Source organism: Poecilia reticulata, linkage group LG12, assembly GCF_000633615.1.
Source record: "Poecilia reticulata strain Guanapo linkage group LG12, Guppy_female_1.0+MT, whole genome shotgun sequence".
Lineage (NCBI taxonomy): Eukaryota > Metazoa > Chordata > Actinopteri > Cyprinodontiformes > Poeciliidae > Poecilia > Poecilia reticulata.
The window spans coordinates 18,853,213-18,871,419 of record NC_024342.1 but is presented as its reverse complement, the minus strand read 5'-3'; the positions used below and the strand labels follow the sequence as shown (position 1 = coordinate 18,871,419).

General features: G+C 35.4%; 1 protein-coding gene across 2 annotated transcripts in view; it reads left to right on the top strand.

Annotated features, from left to right (window-relative positions):
• brinp1 (bone morphogenetic protein/retinoic acid inducible neural-specific 1) overlaps positions 1–10,103 on the top strand; it is a 123,481-nt gene extending 113,378 nt beyond the window's left edge. For both annotated transcript variants that reach the window (XM_008424389.2, XM_017307922.1), the window contains exon 8: positions 5,751–10,103. In XM_008424389.2, coding sequence (XP_008422611.1) covers positions 5,751–6,891 — 1,141 coding nt within the window. In that variant the 3' untranslated portion in view covers positions 6,892–10,103. The remainder of the gene's footprint in view (positions 1–5,750) is intronic.
• The last annotated feature ends 8,104 nt before the right edge of the window (positions 10,104–18,207 follow it).

Here is an 18,207-nt window from a genome sequence, read left to right as displayed (position 1 = left end):
ATGGATGGATGGATGGATGGATGGATGGATGGATGGATGGATGGATGGATGGATGGATGGATGGATGGATGGATGGATGGATGGATGGATGGATGTTTTTATTGATCCAAAATGATGCTAATGATTACAGATGGTAGATGAGCTATTATTTATGTATTTATTTTTTGCTTAGGGCCTCTTTTCTAGTCAGGTCAACCTCCTGCTGTGATTCAGAAGAAAAGACAGCTGCTGTACTTGGTCTGATTGTTATGCAGTGATGGAGTGATGAGTGAAACAATGTTTGTATCACAAAATAACGTTTATATTTGAATTTTGTATGAAGTCAACCTGGAGAATATTTCTGTTACTTTTATAAGTTGAACCAGAAACCTCTATGTGAGTGCTTTTTATTTTTAGTGTGTCGAGAACCTCCTCCTCAGAAACTACTCTGACATTCTTTTTTTTTTCTTCTTCTTTTTTTGGAGCTAATTATGAGTAGCCATGACAGACACTCAAAAGGGAATAAGTATTTTCTCCATCAATGAACATAATAGAGACATATTACAGTTGACAAATGCAAAAAAACACACACACACACAAAAACATATTCTCTGTAAACATGTCTTGTGGCCTGACATTTTCGTCCATAAAGGCAATCATTACATTTGAAGGAAAATTGAAAAGCTTATAAGCCTTGGAACACCATCCTAGCTGTGAAGCACAGAAGGCGGCAGGATCATGAGATATCAACAGGTGGAAAGTTTTCTTAGCCATTGCCATTATAAAGCCAACATCTCAGTCTCATTCGAAATCTGTGGGCAGAGATGAGTGTGCATATGAAGAACTACAAACCTGCCTCTATTACAACTGATCTGCCAGGAGACATACCAAAAATTTCAGCAAACTATTGTGAGAAGTTTGTGGGAACACACGAATATCACGAAAATGAATATGAACCTCTAACATTGAAGAACATGATAAAAAAAAAATAAAATAAAATAAAAAAAACACTCATTGTAGCTGATACACATTAGCTGCATACCTCAGCAAAGAAGCCATTTGAACTCTTCCAATTTTTACATCTAACCCTTATAAAGGACAGCAATAAAATCCGTGACATACTTCAAATTAAACTTTACTTGAATATGTACTGTGGTGTTATGTTAACTGAGGATTTAAGATATCCTACATTCCTATGGTAAGAGACTTTCCAACCTTTAAATAAAGACACTTCAGAGAGGCCTTTGATTACATCACCTATAAGACAGTCTCTGGAACAATACCTGTCTAATAAATAAGCTAGGAATAGTGTACGTCCTCATGGGAACCATGTAAAATTGACAGTTATACATTTGAACTCACTTGCATTTCCATTAACATCTACAACACTTCTACTGTACATATTGAAATTTTAAAAATGCACATGACAACACACTTAAACCCACCAAAGTGCTAATGGCTTGATGCTACTGAGATAAAAAGAGAACATCAATGTCATTGTCTTGGTGGCAAATATAAGTATGTAATACACAAAAGACATAAGAACCCAGTGCTTTTTAGGCGGTCTTGGGTTGCATTTGTGTAAATGCTGCAATGTTCTGCAGAAGAAAATTAGATGAGAAAACGGAAAAGTAAAAGCTGCTGTTATGCCGTGTTTCCTAGGGAACATAATTCATTTTGTTTCAGTGCTTGGGGCATTGTGTATTAAGCAAATAAACAGCATATTCATACCTTAGTTAAAAATAGAAGTACTGTAATATGTAGTTGGGCTTAATGAAACTTCAAAGAAGCAGGTTTTATTTAATTTTCTTGCACAGATATGTGTTCTTACTAATGGGCCAAAAGATCACTCGGGTCCCTCGCAGCTCTTAGTTTAATTACAAAATGGATTCATGATAATAAAAGAGGAACTTCATTGTTGTATTTATTTAGGCACAATGATACAGAGCAAACTAATCCAAAATTACAGCTTAGAATTTTGACTATTTGCTATCCCACTTTAAGAAAGTTACAGCCAATAAGTAAATATATTTCACTTGATGTAAGGAAGGTATTGTATTATTAGGTAGCTATAATAAAAACTACACATAGAAAGTTTACCATTGCCCTGGTCTGTGTTTTCATTCATTACAACCATCATAAATTCTTGTTGTGATTACTCACAGTGGAACCCCTAAATAGATTTACTAGTGCATTTTCTTTATTAGTAGCTTGCTTCAGGTACAATGAACTTCGGAATCTTCATGTAAATGATTAATAGTGACAGATATGGAGTTGCATCATTCCGAGCCAAGTCATTTGCATCCAGTTTATATGCTCGGTTTAATTATTCATGTCCAGGGTCAAACCCGTTTTAATACCTCAGCCTCCATACAACAAAGAGTCATAAATTCTACTTAACATGGCACACATCATAAGTCCTTTGTAGGTAGGTTTTCAGTAAACATATCTTAAATAAATTGTATTTTTTAAGTAAATAAATGTAAGATACCTTATCTTATTATCACTATAGAGCCATTTATCATTTTGTTTTCATGCCCACTTATTCATGACAGTGATTTAGGGAAGAATTAGAAAAGTCCCATTCTTTTGGATGAGAGGTACCTAACAAATGGATGATCTCTGGATGCTTTATTTTGGTATGTAACAGGACTCATTGAAAATGCTTTTCTAATTAAAGAAAAGCATTTCTAGAAATGCCAATCAAAGGAAAGAGCATTTTTATGTCTAGAAATGCTATTCACTCATAGAGCCACATACAACCAATCAATCTGTCAAATGTGCACGGATTCATACACTGATTTGGAGATCAATAGGTAGGCAACAAATCTCAACAAATCTCACAGATCATCTGTCTCATATCATGCTGTCAGTAAATAGTGACAGTTTTGACAGATATTTAAAAAGCAGTGTTTTTAAAACTCAGATACTGCAGCTCTAAACTCTCTCCTTGAAGTTCTTGGTGATTCAATAATTGAATAATTTGGCACGTGAAGTCCCCATTAAAGCAAGCCAATGCTGTTAGCATGTGTTTTCTGAAAGTCAGCCATGGTTAAGACGAGAGGGAGGATGTCAAGCACCATTCCCTTTTAAAGCAAGCGTTCTGTTCTAATCCAATCAGAATGACAGATTGATAACAGCTGCCGTGTCCTCATTAACACTTTTCCTGAGCTCATAGATATAATTATAGCATTTCGGTTTGTCATAGGGCCAAAAGGAATAGCTAAGATTTTTTTTTGATTGCATTTCTTTTTCATCAGATCACTTTTCACTCTTTATAACAACTTAGAATCAATAAACACGTCCACTACAAAAATGGACACAGAAAGGTTTGTCAAACAAGAATTCTGTCCTGTCAGTCTTACTTTTGCTCAAATCATTAGTTGTTTTTTTTTATTATTTGTTTGCTTAAACACTGGCCAATAACAATCATTTTGCACATCTATATGTAATAAAGGTAATAATATAATGACATACCATTAATGTCATAAAGTAAAGCCTAAAGATGATATAATAACCATTGGCTGGGTTATTATAATAATGGTGTGGCATACAAATAATTTTGAATATTTTTATTGGATTTCAACAAAGTAGATTACTAACCCAAACATTCATATCCACACATCCGTTTCAGAACAGAGAGAAAAAAAAAAGGTTGACTTAGTTAACTCCATGCTTGACTGACAGATTGACTGGAAGTCCCTCAATGTGACACAAGAATGGCCGCCACACTTTGTAAAATTTGTCCGCAGAACCCCGCACAACATATCTTTGTTGTTCAACTTTGAGAATTGAAAGCAAGTCCTTAATCCATTGTTTATGGGAAGGAGGTGACTCTTTTTTCCATGGTAGAAGTATGAGTTGACGAGCAGCCAATGTGGAAAAGGCTACAGCTGAAGCTTGTCGGGTGGACACACAACATGTCCGAGGAACAACCCCAAATATTGCAGAAAGAGGGTTCGGCAGAATATTAATAATCCACGATTCCGACAGGGTCTTAAAGATAGCTCTCCAGAAGTGGCATACAAATAATGTAATAACTATATTTTCCATAGATGAAATTACTGACTGGCATATCTCCCAAAGCCCCAATATTTAAAATAAAGATTTTGTTGAATAACTTCCTATGTCAGCACTCACAATACCCTTGATGAATTAACAGGAAGATTAAGATACCTATATTTGATTTAAAAAAAGCTAGAAATCTTCTATTTCCAAGTTATGTAGTCCAGTATCTGAGTTGTGCCATTATTGGTGATGGTTTAATCATTTTATTTCTATACCAGTAATGTATTTACTAGTGAAAAATGTAGTACCATACAACATGATGGATAAAATATGACTTTCTTATTGCCACATTATAATATCTCTGATGCATTGTTGTTTAATTAGCTTTGTTACTATAAAAAGGACAAAAAGAATTATTCTCCAGGCATGTATCACATTATCAGCCACTATTACATTATTGGCTGCTATACACCCTGCTATATTTTCATGCTTTAATGTATTTTAAATAATAAGTACATTTGAGCTGAGTGTGAGTATAAATATTGTTGACATAATAGTCCGTGGTGTGTGATTTGTACACTTGAAAGTAGGCTTATTCAATTGCAGAACTTGGCAAAGAACAGAACATTTCGAAGTTGACATTTTATTGACAGAAGAAAAAGCTGTAAGACAAGGTTGCCAAAAGTTTTAATGCCTTTAGAAAAACAGATACGCATATAAAAAAACACGAGCAAAAGGACAGAACTGATTAAAGATTGAATTGTATCTCTGATCCTATGTGAAGGACATGTGAGTAAACAAAGATGAGCTAACAGAACTAGTCAGTGGTACAGCACAGACACAAAGAAACTAATGAAGAATTATCCCAAATTAAATTAAGCTTTTTTTTAAAAAAAAACAATCCTATCTGGAAATAATTATTTTTCCAGTGTTTGAACTCTAAAAGAAATAAATCTAAATAGATCATGCCAACATCAAGAACATGTTTAATACGTTGACATTGCTGGGGATCAATAATTAATTTGTCTTTGAATTTTATTAAGTTCTTTTTTTTTATAAAAACAACCATTTTTGTCAATGTATTCCACTTGACAAGACATGTTCAAGAAATTAAAGCGCATTTTGAACACTTTTGAAAAAATAATGCATTTTTAAAATTGTTTAACATCTATAAAGTTTTTTCTGATTGCCTCGAAGAAAACATAACACCCAACACTTGTCCAATTCTCAGTCTGCAGTAAGAAAATACGAACCAGAGGAAGGATTTTCATTTGCCTTTCAGTCGGATGAAAAAACGGCAAAAAGCAATATGTGGTTCTGTGTACTTTTAAATTAAACTATATTTTAGACTTTGGTTTTACTTTTCCTGCTCAGAATGCAGTGTCAAATGTCAGAGTTATTATACAAAACTTCAATAATATATAAACTAACCTTCACTTGCCAGCTTCTCTGAGAAATCAGAAGTCACCTCCTCTAGTCAGAAAAGAAGTTACAGCACTGTCAAGATGACAAGGCTAGATGCCTTGAGGGAAAGAATACACTAGATAAGAATAGCAATTAATGCTTCCTATCATAATGCAATTCTTTTCCCTTGAGGGACATCATATTTTTTTCTTCCAAACTTTATGCTGGGTGTTATATATAGAGAGCAGCCATTTCATAAAAACAAAACAACAACCAAAAAAGAAACGCATATCTGACCTAATCAAAATTCTACTCGCTGTTCATGGTTTTGTTCTTTTTTTTTCCTTCTATCACTCCAGATCTGTGATGCAGTGGCTCAACAGGGTTCAGTCCTTCCTGTACTGCAATGAGAACGGGTTCTGGGGGACCTTCCTGGAGAGCCAAAAGGCATGTGTGTGCCACACAGGTGCAACTCTGTGTCAGCGACCCATCCCGTGTGTCATAGGCGGCAACAACAGCTGTGCCATGTGCAGCCTGGCCAACATCTCACAATGTGGCTCCTGCAACAAAGGCTACAAGCTGTACCGCGGCCGCTGCGAGCCGCAGAATGTGGATTCAGAACGCAGCGAGCAGTTCATCAGTTTTGAAACCGATCTGGACTTTCAGGACCTGGAGCTGAAATACTTGCTGCAGAAAATGGATTCACGGTTGTACATACACACCACTTTCATCAGCAATGAGATCCGGCTGGAGACATTCTTCGACCCGCGATGGCGTAAGCGTATGTCCCTGACTCTGAAAAGTAACAAAAATCGGATGGACTACCTCCACATGGTCATCGGTTTGTCAATGAAGATCTGTCAGATGCGAAACAGCAGCATTGATCCCATGTTCTTTGTTTATGTTAACCCATTCAGTGGCAGCCACTCAGAAGGCTGGAGCATGCCATTTGGTGAACACGGTTACCCACGATGGGAAAAAGTGCGACTGCAGAACTCGCAGTGCTTCAACTGGACCCTCCTGCTGGGTAACAGGTGGAAGACCTTCTTTGAGACTGTGCACATTTACCTGCGCAGCCGTGCTAAGGTTCCGACTGGCCTCCGTAACGACACGGGACAGGGTCCGGTGGATCTCGCAGACCCCAACAAGCGGCAGATCTACATAAAGATCTCCGATATCCAGGTGTTTGGTTACAGCCTGCGGTTTAACGCCGACCTGCTGCGTAGCGCCGTGCAGCAGGTTAACCAGTCATATACACAAGGAACTCAGTTCTACTCGTCCTCATCTGTGATGCTACTGCTGCTGGACATTAGGGATCGGATTAACCGCCTAGCTCCCCCTTCTGCACCCGGCAAACCACAGCTGGACCTTTTCTCTTGTATGCTGAAGCATAGGCTGAAGCTCAACAACAGCGAGATGATTCGAGTGAACCATGCCTTGGACATGTACAGCACAGAAATACTCAAACAATCAGACCACCTGACTGCAAAACTTTGTTGAGTAAAAACATTAATGTTAAGGACGGTAAGCAACAGAGAAACACCCAACTAATTAACTACGAGGGGATGTTAGTCTTATTTTTTTTCTCTTTTCTTTTTTGACCTTTTCTGCCTTTTGATGTAATATTAACTTTGTAAGTATAATTCTTAAAAAAAAGAGAAAGAGGCAGTGATGAAAAGCTTTTCTGGCAGATAAAAAAAATGAAAAAAGATCAGTGGAAACACTGTATGGACTGTATCATATTTGTCCCAGCATGTCTGTAATTCCCTTAAAGAACCTTGAAAAGAGAAAGGGGAGAAAAAAAAACAAGTATATATATGTACTGGATGAAAAGGAGGCCTTGATTATAACATAAGGGATCAAAGGTTGCATCTGATACTGCCATTCTTTCTTGAGGGAAAAAAAAAGAAGACATTTTTAAAGGTACAGAAAACACAATGGCAGACCAGATATCAGTTTATTTCACCTACTGGGCAAAGTATTTCAAACATAACAGACAGTTTAGTATTAAAATGTTTATACATTGTAAGGAATTTAAAGCTCTAGCGAGTAAGTAGTCATCACATTTCTTACGTTTCAGAACCCACAGTGAATCTGCATTGCTTTTAGAAAGGTATTTAACACCGTCATTGTTCTGATACACGAGGCACACAGCAGGGCAGTAATGGATAGTCATGTTGAAAACAAAAGCCAGCTGTTTATATATACATATGTGTGGGTGAATGTGTGCGAGTGTGTCTGTAAACCTCTTTTTTTGGGGGGGGGGCTTAATGCTTAACGCTGTTTGTTAATTGAATGTGTCACTTGAGACTGACCCAAGTCTCTGCTGAATCTTGCATTTTGAACGCTTTTCTCCCCCACCGTGTATGAAATTCCAGCTGTGTGTTTTTTGTTGGGTTTTATTTTTTATTTTTATCTTTTTTTCACAAGGCAGTATACCTCCTGGTGCGTGAATGCAATATTGTGGTCTGAAGATTATAACAATCAATGCTATTTTGTACAGCTTTGCAAAATGTACATGTTGTGACTGCTGATCTGTGGAGCTTTTCAGCACTGAGAGCAAAATGTAAACATTCATCATTCAGCCACATTTGCAAGACAACCTTAAAGCCATACACTTCCCTGAGGTAGACATACAGTAAGTCATGAAGTTCACCTTGTACCTGTTCCATTTATATGTCTTTGTTCAACTCTCTCAGAAGATTTCAGACAAGAGCACAGCAAAAAGGAATATGACGAGTGGAGACATAACATGTTGAGTGAAATTGTGTCGTTAAAGCCATTGAACTTGTATTTTGTGCTGCAGGAAAAAAGAAGAAAATCTTATATTAAAGCTTATAATACCTTTTGAAAGTGTTACTCTGTAAGCTTTTTATGACCACATGTAAAAATTTCTCTCTTTTTTGTTTTGAGCTAAGAAGTTTGACATTTTCTGCATGTTGCTGGAGGTATAAAAGAACTGCAACTGTGTTCAACACACTCAGTCTTAAACATAAAACACTACCTATGTATTTGATGGTCACATTTTATTTTGGTACTCCAATACTGAAACACAACGATGTGATTAATATTTGCAAGTGGACGCATTCACTAAATGTTCACTGCAAAAACAAAGTTGGTATGTTGTACAAATCCAATATTTTTGTTTACGAAGTGTCACATAACAAAATATATTATATATTGCTGTCCCCTGAAACACAAATTAGCTTATGGAGTAAAATGTGTCAGCTTTAAAAAAAAAAAAAAAAAAACCTACTCATATATTTTAAAAAAAAGTCATTTCTTTTTTCTGGTAAACCCTATATATTAGTTTTTTTGTTGTGTCGTTAATTTAATGTCTGTTAATATCATGATGTGTATTTTTTGTGCTGTATTTTCTTGTGTTCTTTACCAATAACTGCTGTTATTGTTGTGAGACAAATTTGGAGGAAACATTTTAAGACGTAGATGTGCAAATCATCCTGTGTTGTGAAGGACTTAACGCAAGCAACAATGAAATTGGAATCACAAAAACATTTAATAAAATTGGTTTTGGGAGCTCCAATTTCAGTCGATTTCAATGCATTCAGCAACACAAAGCCAGATTTTTCTTGATCTATCTGGACGAGCTTCTAGAATTAATGTAATGCAGTGCTTAGTGTCATCATAATTTTATTTATTTTTATGTTATTTATTCAATAGTCTCTGGTTTTTGTTTTCCCTGCTGTTTGTCTGACTGTCTGTCTTTAAGCCCTTTTACTACTTTAGATCAAGAATTGCTTGGTAATTGTTAGGCAACAAATCTCAACATAATTAATTTTCTTGAAAAGATGAGAGTAAGGATTTGTCCATTCATATTAGCAATCATTAACCTGGATTATCTCATTCAGAAAGCTATTAGCTAAAGTTTAAGACAAGACTTCGTAGTTCTAAAAATGTTTAGCTTATTATTGGCTCTTTTTTGGACACTGCCAGTCTTTTTCATGTTTTTGCAAGCCAATGGGAAAAACGCTGTGTCTCAGTTGATATATTTCCATGTTACACCTGCTTTCTTGAGCACATTAGTGACTTTACACACACACACACACACACACGCACACACACACACACACAAAAAGAAGGTTTGCGACATCTCTTGAATGAACTCCCTGGAGCGTAAATAGCTTAGTATAATCACCACTGATTGTCAGTTACTTGGTTATGTAAAGAAACAACCATAACAATGCTGCTACAATGCCATACATTGAAAGTACATGTGTTGTGGTATTACTTGGTGCTTATGCATGTTAAGCTATTGTCTCCATTGTAGTTTTACTGTTGATGTATGTTCAAAGGCTCAACATGTCTGCAAAATGCTCTAACCAGTGCGGCCATCATGGTTGAACATTGCATTTCACTTCCCCCGCGCCCCTGGCTTTAAAATCTACTAATTCTGACAAAAAAAAGCTAAATTGTGAAATTGCACACACTGTATAAAGCAATGAAAAGGTAAAGATGATCCATTTACACAGAAGTATCAACACTGAGACACAGTAAAAAGTAAAACAAGCAGACTAATTGGCCAGAAAAATGCATCCCATATTTATTAAGTATTCAGTATTGGACTATCCAAATAAACTGTTACAAAATTATTATTATTATTATTTTTTTTTTGTTATTATTATTATTAAGTGCCTGTTATCGATCCCTTTAATATGGTTAGAGTTGAAAAACTTACATTTTACAAAAAAAAAGAATGAGAATAATTTTGTTTCATTATTAGGACTATAAATGTAGATCAAATATATTGGTTTCAACTTCTCCAGAAGACTAAACCTTAAGAGCAGGCTTGTGCATGAGGGAGGGGGGATTGATTACAAGACCAAGCCAACAGATATCACAAAGGGATGGTTCATATTTTTGTCCCCTGTTGTACAATGTATGTGTAAATAGGATCTCTATCACAGTAACAATGCTGTGTTACAGTAACACTATGATAAATTATCAATACTAAAACGAAATACAAAGATTATTTCAAAAAATGCCCTCCAAGTACATTAGCACAAAATGCAGGGCAGCCATGTCTTATATACCTGATTAGACTCATGACCATCTATGACTGTTTTATATGATAAACAAACTGTATACTGCAATTTAGTTTAAGCCACTTGCAAGGTCCATAAGACAAGCACATTTACTTGTATGGCATTTTGCTACCACAGTGTTGCTTATTGTACATGTATCCATGATTATGTCTGAGCATTTTTACACCTAATAACTTGCCTATGTAATTATTTTGCCTTTATGTTGGGATTATTATATCAGCTAATTTTAAATGAATGTTTCATATAATAATCTATTTCTCATTAAAATGTTATATTTAATAAGAAGTGAAAGGCTTGTTTGTACAGTTTCCTTTTGTAGAATCTACTGGTGTTCAGTACATAAGACATACATTTAAGACATTTATTTAAAAAAAAAATCACCTACTATTATTGTGGCGGCAAGGTCAGTAAGAGCAAAATCCATTCTCTGACCACAACCTTTTCTTCTGTTGAATAATTAACATGCTTTTACTTTTTTTTTGTTTAATTAGTCCCTGGCCAACCAGTTATTTATGTTCAGTTGGAGTTCTGCCTTTCCTTCGTTAATGAAACTGCATCTTCAGAGAGCCATTGGTCACGTTAAAAATAATATCTTAAATCTGACATGTTTTTTCCAAAAAGGTTAGTTCTTCTTCTCCATAACTCACACATCTGTCATTATTGGAGATGATGGCATCTAGAATTATGGTCAGAATTTTGAGACTGACTTTATGCTATTAAAGTCAGATTTAGTTTTTCCAATGACCCTAAAACTATTGCATAAATGTATATCAATAAAATTCCATCTGCCTGTTACTTTATCATTCAGACTGCACTGCAGTACCTCATGTAAAGACAAGTTATGACCGTCCCATAAGTGCTATCAAACTACGCCAATTAGTCTGAAATTTTGGAACAAGTAAACTGCTCTTTAATTCATGATTTTAGGTATTTCCTTAGACATGCTTTAACCTTACACATGTTACAAAGTGTGTTTTAATGGGTTATTAAAACAGATTTAGTTGTATCATCTTGTGTTTAAGATTGCAGATAATAAACTGACAGAAATGCATTTAAATAGACACACATCAGAGCACTAGGTGGTGTCATTTTCTTTCACTGTTGCATCAATGCTTAAAGAGTTTCTGATCTTGGCAGATGCCTTTTTGTGTAATATGTGCATGCCCCCCACCCCCAGGATTTTCTCCCGAGTTTTTTGTGAAAACAACTCAATTTTTTGTAAGGATTGACAACACAACTATAGATGTATCCTCAGATGTTTGGTACTACAGCACTGGCAGAAGATAATTTTGGCCATGTGGACTGTGGGCGGAGGTCTCTGCAGAGAAAGCCTGGTTCTCACAGATGCCACAAAATCCCGTCTCACTGGTATGCAAGTTTTATTTAGGTCCCAATTAATGCAATCCAGTAAAGATGTAGTGGGGGTGTAACTAACCAAGAGATATTTAGGTAGTAGTAAATAGTAAATTAGCTGTCACATAAATGTCATGATGCAGATGTTCATAACAGAGTGTGGCTTTGTCATAATATCATCAGTGTTATTCAAATCCAGGCTAATGTTTACAATTGAACTGATGATCTGCTTGTTTTTTGAGCGTAAATTTGTGAAAATAAGAATAGTGGTGCATATGCCTCGTCTTTCAATTGCAGTGGCATCGCAAAGAGGAATACAAGATGGAAATCTTAAATTTCAGGAGCTGTGTTTACAAACTTGAAGTGGTACCTGACATTGACAATATACATGGGAGATGAAATATATATTTTAAATAGCCTGTAGGCCTAAAATATCAAAAAATAAGTTGATGAATAAAATAAATTAACTGAAAAATGAACAAGAAAGTGAAGTAGCAATGAAATATCAATTAAACAACTTATGCCCACTGGAAGAGCCCAGAGAAGAGAGAACATTCTTAGTTCACTTGCAATCAAAAGTATTTTTAAAGAAAAAAAAAGCAGTCAGGGGTGGTCTAAGTTTTCTGACATTATTATATTAGGTTGGTTTTATATTGACATTTAAAGTAAAAAAAAAAAAAAAAGAAAAAAGAAAAAAAATCATTAAGATATTGATTTCATCATCAAACGATAGATGTGATATTATTTTGAATGGCTGCTGATAATCATCAAATCCATTCATATCTATGCTTTTATTTGCATGCATTTACACTGACAAACTAATTACTTATTTTCTATTAAACCTTTTAGAGAGAGCTCAACATAAAATGCTAATGTTTCTCACTTCTTCCCTTACTGGTGAAGGGGAGCTCAATAATCTGACTCAGTGTTAATATGATTGAGTAATCAATAAAAAGTATCTAATTTTTCATTAAAATGTTTCACAACATTTTGAGGTGACATTTTAATGGCATCAAATCTTGAAGGAGAATTCCCAGCCTGGCCAAAAGATAAGATGCACTTGAGTTATGCTGCTGGACAACGATCCAAAGCATGCCCGCAAGTGCATCTGAATTGTTCAAGCTCAATAATTTGAAGATTTTGGAGTGACTTTGTCAAAATCTTTCTATAGACTGTCTGAAATGTGCATTAAATAGGTCATTAATGATTTAAACCAATTCAACAAAAGAGAATGGACAATAATTCCTCTAAATTGATGCAAAAACTTATTGACAGTTTTTGCAAAGATTTGATTGCAATCACTTTTGCAAAGGGTGGCACGACTAGTGATGAGGTCAACATAGATATAGTGCCGGATTGACTTGGTTAATAATTAAACCATCATCTAAAACCTGCATTTTTATATTTACAAGCCAATATTTGTTTGAGGGTGAAGTCTAAATGAACACAGCACTGTATGCAAAGAGAGAATTTGCAAACTCTGCACAGAAGGGCCCAGGTGTACACAGATTTAGACTAAAAACCGCCTTGTTCTTGCTATTGCTACCGGCCCTAACCCCATCATAGAGATCCTGCTCCAAAACAACTAAGCTACATATGGCCAATCTTTTGCTCTAAACACATTTAAAGTTCACAGTTCCATACAATTCTTAAGATAGGTCAAAATGCTCTAAACGGGTAAAAGTGGAACAGTCACTGGGAATTGCTGGTGGTCTGCAAGGCTCCATTGACGACCATGTTCTAATTGATGTCTTCATCGTTCGACCCGATTTTTCATCTTTTATAGAACGAGTTACTTTTCTATTCTATGAATAAACTTTTTCAAAGGATGGTGTAACTTTGTGACTCAGAACAACTTTCATTTAGCAAGACAAGACAGAAACAGTTCTAAAGGTGCTGACCCCTGATCTAGCTTGTTGAGACGAGATGGAGTTACTTTCTCACTGAAACAGCCTGACCGTTGTTTTTATGTAGGTAATCAATTCATGCCCAATTTGTGTCATGTTTAAAAGGCATGAGGTTTTTTCAACTTTGAAAAGAAAACAAAAATAAGAACACTGGAAGGACTGTTGCATTTTTAAATTTGGAACACATTTAATCTTAAAGATATGGTGAGTGAACTAGCTTGTTGAATTAGATCATTAAAAAGGAAGGTCAACAAATTGTATGTTTGATTTGGACAAAGATGTATGGCATCTATCGCTCCTTGTTCTTCATAAATACACATATTCTATTTAAACTATGTTACTAGCCAAATGTCTTGAGGGTGTAATCTAAAAGCAGTTTGTGTCCATCCATCCAATTCCGTATTAGCCACAAATTGAATCAGAGATCTGACCTTTACACAAAGTGTTTGGTAAAGCAACACATTTGGTTTGATGCCTTGTTTCTTATATAACAAAGTGGTACATCCCTCTGATCTGCCCGTCCAATAGGATGAATTCTTCATACAGCTGGCAGCTTGCATCAGTCATAAAAGTTAAATTAATCTTAAAGCACACTCTCTTACCTATCTGTATGAAAGGTTGCACAGTTTTTTCCTTTCTTCCAATAAATAGAATCAGCATGAAGATCTATAAATTGTCCAGTGTGTACCCAATCTCTTGACCAATTATTGTTGGGATAATTACCAGCCTTCCCCAAAATCCATGTAAAGGATAAAGTAGGATTAGAGAGAGTAAAGAAGATGAAACCAAGGTTATGAATGCACTCTGTGGTCAGCAGACCTTAAACTTTTGGTTTGAGGTCTTCTCTCAGTTTTCTGGGGAACAATCTAATAAATACCTTGTATCTATTGGTTGAATTGATATTTGTCAGAGCTTGAACTTAGAGGGACTGGATAGTTGAATTTAATCGGTTATTCAGTAAGAATTTTGATAAGGTTAGGGATAAGGTTGCCTCACTTTATTCTGTGCAGCAGCAAGAGAAAAAAATATATCAGAAGGAAGTTTGCTACCAAAGCCATGTCTTATTTTGTTGATTATATTCAACACAAATGTTTCCCAATTTTGCTTATGCTTTCATTTTCACAGCTCAGTTTATGATTTTAACAAACTGAACTGACCTAAAGTAGGACAAAAGAAGTGTGATTTAATTTTAATGACAAAATGGATATTTTTATACATTATATGCAAACATCTGGTTTCAACTGTACAGTAGACTGGATAATCTAACTTTAAGCCCATGAGTCAAATAGTTATTATGAAACCAACCCAAAAATAGTCTGAATATGAACAGATCAGCAGTTTTTGCACACAGTCATAGAAACCTTGTCAAAGCCTCAAAACTCTAGAAGAATGGTTGAGGAGATAGTGCCAGGATTTGCAAATTGGGAAATGTCATAAGGGTTATTTTCTCCCTCTCTCAGAGCAACAGACCGGTCTTATTCACAGAGGGCTTGAAAAAAAAGACAATATACATCCAGCAAAGGGGAAACATGGGACTATTTTACATAATACAGTCCTTAGCAAAATGTGTCAAAGGTGTGGAGATAATTCTAAGCTTTTCTAAATCATAAAGGGATTATTTTATGGAATGAAAAAAATAATAGAGATTAGTTTTAAGGGCTGAACTAGTGCCTAGAGAAAGAATTTAAGATGGACTATTAGAGTCTTCTTTTTCTATTTTCTCTTTTCTCTGCGCAGTACAGTAGTGTTTTTTTTCTTAGTTTTTATTCACCCAGTATACTTTATTCACATCTATTGTTTACATCTTTATGGAGAAGTCAAAACAGCAAATAAGACAAGTACTTTACAAAAAAATAAAAAATAAATGGAACACTGTAATGTGTCACCTGCAAAAAGTGATTCACTGTAGAGAAATGGAAGGTAACACTTTATTGAAGGGGGGTGAATAAGACTGTCATGACACTGTCATAAACATGACATAACACATGACATTAACATGAATAAGCCTTCATGAATATTTATGACTGTTGTTGTTATCCCTTATAAAAAGGGGAGAAATACAAGAGAAATGATCAGACGGAACCAGTGCGCCTTTACTTGTTCTTGTATTATTTGTAAAGAGCAGAACACATAAAATTACAATTATTCTCATTAAACAATCAGGCTGCTAGATGCCGAACAGAACACATTGCTAACGGCAGAAACAGAAACRGAGCTAACTAGCTAGCAAAACACTCTTCGCGCCCAACACATTAAAGCACAACTAACATGCRACACAAAACTAACTAAATACATGCAAACTCACACACACAGGGCATTCATCCATCTCATTCTCCAAAGATTAATCTCTTACCTTATAAAAAGGGGAGAAATACAAGAGAAATGATCAGACGGAACCAGTGCGCCTTTACTTGTTCTTGTATTATTTGTAAAGAGCGCACGAGTCCCCCTAGTGGACTCTTGACTATTGCGCCAATGGCAAAGGACTATATTTCTTGCACACACCGAATCAAACTAAATTAGGATAATCAACAATTGGATCTAATATTAAAATGGTCAAATTAATATCATACCCTGCAACATTGTCATAAAGCGCCATTCGGTAAATTATGACACTTTTGATACAAAGTTGACATTATTCAAAATGCCTTTGTTATGACAACTTGACATTAACCAAGAAATCATTACTGTTTAAACTTTACCTTTAACAACATAAAGTTACCTATTTTTTAAAGTGCATGCAGTAATAATTTTCTAACAAATTTTTATAAGTAATGATTTCATGTTTATGACAGTGTCATGTCAGTCTTATTCACCCCCCTTCAAATAAAGTGTTGCCAAATGGAAACTTATTTTCAATTTCCCCATAGAAATTGAAGAACTAAATCAATTTAGTACTCCACTAAAAATATATATTTTGTGCAATGTACAGCAAGCTATGTCTTTAAAGCATACTTCAGCTGATATCACTTGGTAAATATGCTGAGAAGTCTTTCGTAGAACTGTAGGAGTAACAGAATTAGCTGAATGCAAAGACTCATGCCCTGAATGGCTTTATGATGGTCATTAAGCAGTTTTCACACTAATCCCCTACTTTTCGATAAGACATGGTCTTAGCAAGTTTCGAATGCAAACTTTTCCTAACTACTAAAATGAGTACACAGCAATGTCTAATCTGAATCAACACAGCCTGCTTACCTCTCTTCCCACATCAGCTCAAGCAAGAGTCTTAGATGCCTGTTAATTACCAAACAGCAATTGACACACAAAAAAGAAGAAGAAAAAAAAAAACAGACTGGTGCCTAAGGAAAACTGCAAGAAGACAGCACTCATGAAGTGCTGTCCTTGCATCAGCACTGTGTGTCAGATGTGATTAAAATTCTACAAAATCTTACATCACTCAGTAAAAGTAAAGAATTGCTGTGTATTGGGTGAGTCCAGGTAGAGCAGAATCATAAATAAATCGAGTGTATTTGGAGGACAGTAATACACCTGTCGCAATCAAAAATAATCTGTCAATACCTTTGTCCTTTATTTGAGTTTTGCTTCCAACAAGGTTCAGCTTTGGTTTTCTGTTTTATAATTGTAGAGTATAATTGCACATCTTGGTGTTAGAACATGCCTGTGTTTTTCCAGGCTAATGTGAGTTTTTCACAATTTCTGTTTCTAACAGCACAGCTTACAGGTATGTGTTCTACTGAAAAATATATAAATATGACAAACTAATTCCATTAAGTTCACAAAACCTCAAAGTCTCCACTTAAAGGAAAAAAAAAAGAAAGAATGACTGAAAGTGTAATATCGGATAAGTGGGGAACAAGGCAGTCCAAGTTAAATTAATGTCAAATAAATAAAGCATATTAACAGAGAGCAGGTGAGCCTAAGTTTGTGCTTTCCTCTGGGCAGAAAAAACAGCTGACAGGAATAAACATACTTGTTAGTGTACACTCTCGCCTTGCAAGGAATTAGACACAACCTGGCAGGTAGCTCTCCTGATAATTGAAGACACTACACCGTAAACACCTTAAGGCTGTTGTTATTCTTGAATCTTGTTAACAGCTGTGGATGACAGAAACGTATGAGTGCTGACGTTAAGGGTATTCTACAGAGTGAATATTGTGACAAGTCACACACACAAAAAATAAGAGAATAAAGTCTTTCAGCGGCAAAATGCTGTCAAAGAGCTCAGAGTCGGAGGAAAATGACTTGAAACACCTTGATGCAGTTTCATACGCAAGACACACAAGAGTTTTGTTTTGAAATCATGATGTGCTTTTGTTCAGCTGGAGTTATTTATGGTGGCCCTCAGGTGGAAAAATGGATCACAAATTTACAAGGAAAAGATGAAATGATATATCAAAGTAGGTCTTCAGAATAAGAAACACTGAAATATTCACTTACTTTGGCCTAAACCTTAAAATTTCACACGCACCACCACGTATCTATCTATCTATCTATCTATCTATCTATCTATCTATCTATCTATATATATA